Below are 3,071 nucleotides of genomic sequence, written 5' to 3'. Positions count from 1 at the left end.
TATATTTTTAAATGCAATTACAGCTTTCTTGTCAGTCTACCTGCCCATCAAAAAGATTATTTAAGTAGCTTTAGTAATCTGTAATAGCTTTTAAAAATATATTTGTAGTATGATGTCTATGTTTATTCTCATAAATTGCTGGAAGCATAAAATGCCAATGGCCAATGTAAATTTGATGAGATTGTTTCATAACAAAATCTTGCTTTGAGTCTTATTCCATCAAATTAACATCGGCTAAACTCTTTTTTATTTTTCCAGCAATTTATAAAAATAGAAAACATACTATAAATATATATTTTTAAAAGCAATTACAGTTTTCTTGTCAGTCTACCTGCCCATCAAAAAGATTTTTTAAGTAGCTTTAGTAATCTGTAATAGCTTTTAAAAATATATTTGTAGTATGTTGTCTATGTCTATTCTCATAAATTGCTGGAAGCATAAAATGCCAATGGCCAATGTAAATTTGATGAGATTGTTTCATAACAAAATCTTGCTTTGAGCCTTATTCCATCAAATTAACATCGGCTAAACTCTTTTTTATGCTTCCAGCAATTTATGAAAATAGAGAACATACTACCAATATATTTTTATATTTTTAAAAGCAATTACAGAATACTAAAGCTGTGTAAATAATTTGAGCCTTAATTTCCAAATGTGATATTCAATAATATATAATTTATTTTGAACTTACATTTCTAGTTTCTTACATTTCTAGTTTATAATTTTTTACATAGGTTTATTTATTTTCTGTTATTTTTGTAATATTTTCTTCTATTTTGTTTTTCACCAGCTGCAGCATTAGCCATGGCTACAGTGTATGCTGCAACATTTCTTATTGTAGCTGAAGATCCTTGGGCATAACGTTGCCTAAAAAATTTTCTTTTGTTTATGTCTCCACCTCGTATTCCTCTATCTGTAAAATATAATGAAAACAAATTGTAAGTATTCGTATATAACCATTGTTATTGTACATATTTAAAATATTAAAAATACTTACTATTTGTTGGATTTATTGGCAGATTATGTTTTTTTTGCCACTGCTGGTAAGTCATATAAATATTTTTTTGACCACTGTCATTTTCTTTTGTTGATCCTTCTTGTTGTTCGCTATTTGTTTGTTCCATTGTTTGTTGTTCAACTTCATTAAATTTGTTCACTGTTACTTGTTGAAGTTTTTCTTTTTCTCTGTTAAGTTTCATTTCATCAATTTGTTGTTGTTGTTGCTTGTTAATTTTTATTAAGTTTTCTATTTTTTTATGCATGTCTATAAACAAATTCCTGGATTCATCTCCAGAATTTCCTATATCCATATCTTCTAAAATCTGTAATAAATAATAATATTAGTGAATAAATATATTAAATAGTCGTTAAATATAAAATATAAATTACACAAAAATTTCCAAATCCAATTTTGAGAGCCAATCCGTTATAAAAAAATTAAAACCAAAAATGAAATTTAATTGTGATTAGCGCATTGAGATCTGATGAGGTTGGATATTAACCAACGAAACGCACGTGTGTAACCTAAGATGAGTGTTTAATTATTTTTAACGGGTTGGCTCTCAAAATTGGATTTGGAAATTTTTGTTTAACAAATGGAGAGTGCTATGAATATATAAATATATAAATATAAATTATAATTACACTTACGTTATCCATTTCCATTATAACAAAATTTTTTTTTATTTAAGCTTTTAGCTGCGTAGCTGTAACGGGCATATGGGCATGGAGGCTATATGGCTGAAGCTCATCTAGTTTGAGAACCCAATGACCTAACAACCAAAATTTTTGAAAAATTATTAAAGACATTGTTTTCGAAAGTACTTTTAATGCTCGTTTCAAAATACCACTCCCAAATTATTTAGTCCACTTATAAAAAAGATATTGAACAATTATGTTGTTGCAAAATGAGATTGAATAACTATTGAGGAAGGCTTTATTCCATATAATTGTTCATGAATATTATTTTAACGGACAAGATAATTTAGAAGTAAAAATCCTTTCGATTTTTTAATAATTTTGGTTATTAGGTGAGTGAAGCTTGGTGAAAACGCCATACAACTATTAAAGATATGGTCTTTTTCAATTTTCAGTTGAACAAATCAGCCACGAGGAGGGGCTTCTTTAGCCAAATAATTGTTTTAAAGCTGAGTGTACAATCAATTGGCTAATAATAGGAAAGTAAGTAAAATAAAGAAGAATATACCATACACAATAAATATTATTAAATAAATATTTATTATTACATTTTTTCAGATTTCATTACATTCAACTATCTGTGCTTGTTTGCGCTTGTATCCAGCGCCTGTTTGCGCTTATTACCAGCGCCTGTCTGCGCTTGTATCCAGCGCCTGTTTGCGCTTATTACCAGCGCCTGTTTGCGCTTATTACCAGCGCCTGTCTGCGCTTGTATCCAGCGCCTGTCTGCGCTTATTACCAGCGCCTGTCTGCGCTTGTATCCAGCGCCTATTTGCGCTTGTATCCAGCGCCTGTCTGCGCTTGTATCCAGCGCCTGTTTGCGCTTATTACCAGCGCCTGTTTGCGCTTATTACCAGCGCCTGTCTGCGCTTGTATCCAGCGCCTGTCTGCGCTTGTATCTAGCGCCTGTCTGCGCTTATTACCAGCGCCTGTCTGCACTTGTATCCAGCGCCTGTCTGCGCTTGTATCCAGCGCCTATTTGCGCTTATTACCAGCGCCTATATTCAAATTAGATAAATAAAAAGTAATTTGAATAAAATTATAGTAACAAATATAAAATAGTTTATTATTATATTGAATCCCTTCCATTTTATTATATAAAATTGACTTATTATTTTTAGTATGGGTGATCAAAATAAATATAATAATTTTAAGTACACATTGAGTACTTCTGATAAAAAATTAATTGTCGATGGTATAAAGTTAACCAATGTCCATATTAACATGTTCCATCACATATTACATTCTCGTAAAATGCTTCCATTAATCAAACCTAGAAGTATTTCGTTTATACCGAACATTATGCAATTCCCAGGACGACAGTGGCTTGAACCGATTCCATCTAATTCAGTGCATCTGCAAATATTACATGC

General features: G+C 30.8%; 1 protein-coding gene across 1 annotated transcript; it reads right to left on the bottom strand.

Moving 5' to 3' along the window:
* Window positions 1-787: 787 nt before the first annotated feature.
* Window positions 788-1,709, bottom strand: LOC131663420 (protein kinase 4-like; the record flags this gene model as incomplete). The annotated part of the gene is made up of 3 exons (XM_058933820.1): window positions 1,651-1,709; window positions 998-1,322; window positions 788-913 (listed from the first exon to the last, which is right to left on the bottom strand). Coding segments are annotated over exons 1-3 (466 nt in total), but the record flags the coding sequence as incomplete, so codon positions are not given.
* Window positions 1,710-3,071: the final 1,362 nt, after the last annotated feature.

The sequence above is a fragment of the Phymastichus coffea genome, unplaced genomic scaffold (genome assembly GCF_024137745.1).
Source record: "Phymastichus coffea isolate CEN01 unplaced genomic scaffold, Cenicafe_Pcof_1.1 PCOF00035, whole genome shotgun sequence".
NCBI classification, from domain to species: domain Eukaryota; kingdom Metazoa; phylum Arthropoda; class Insecta; order Hymenoptera; family Eulophidae; genus Phymastichus; species Phymastichus coffea.
Note: the sequence above shows the minus strand (reverse complement) of the source record. Positions and strands in the feature narration are given on the sequence as shown.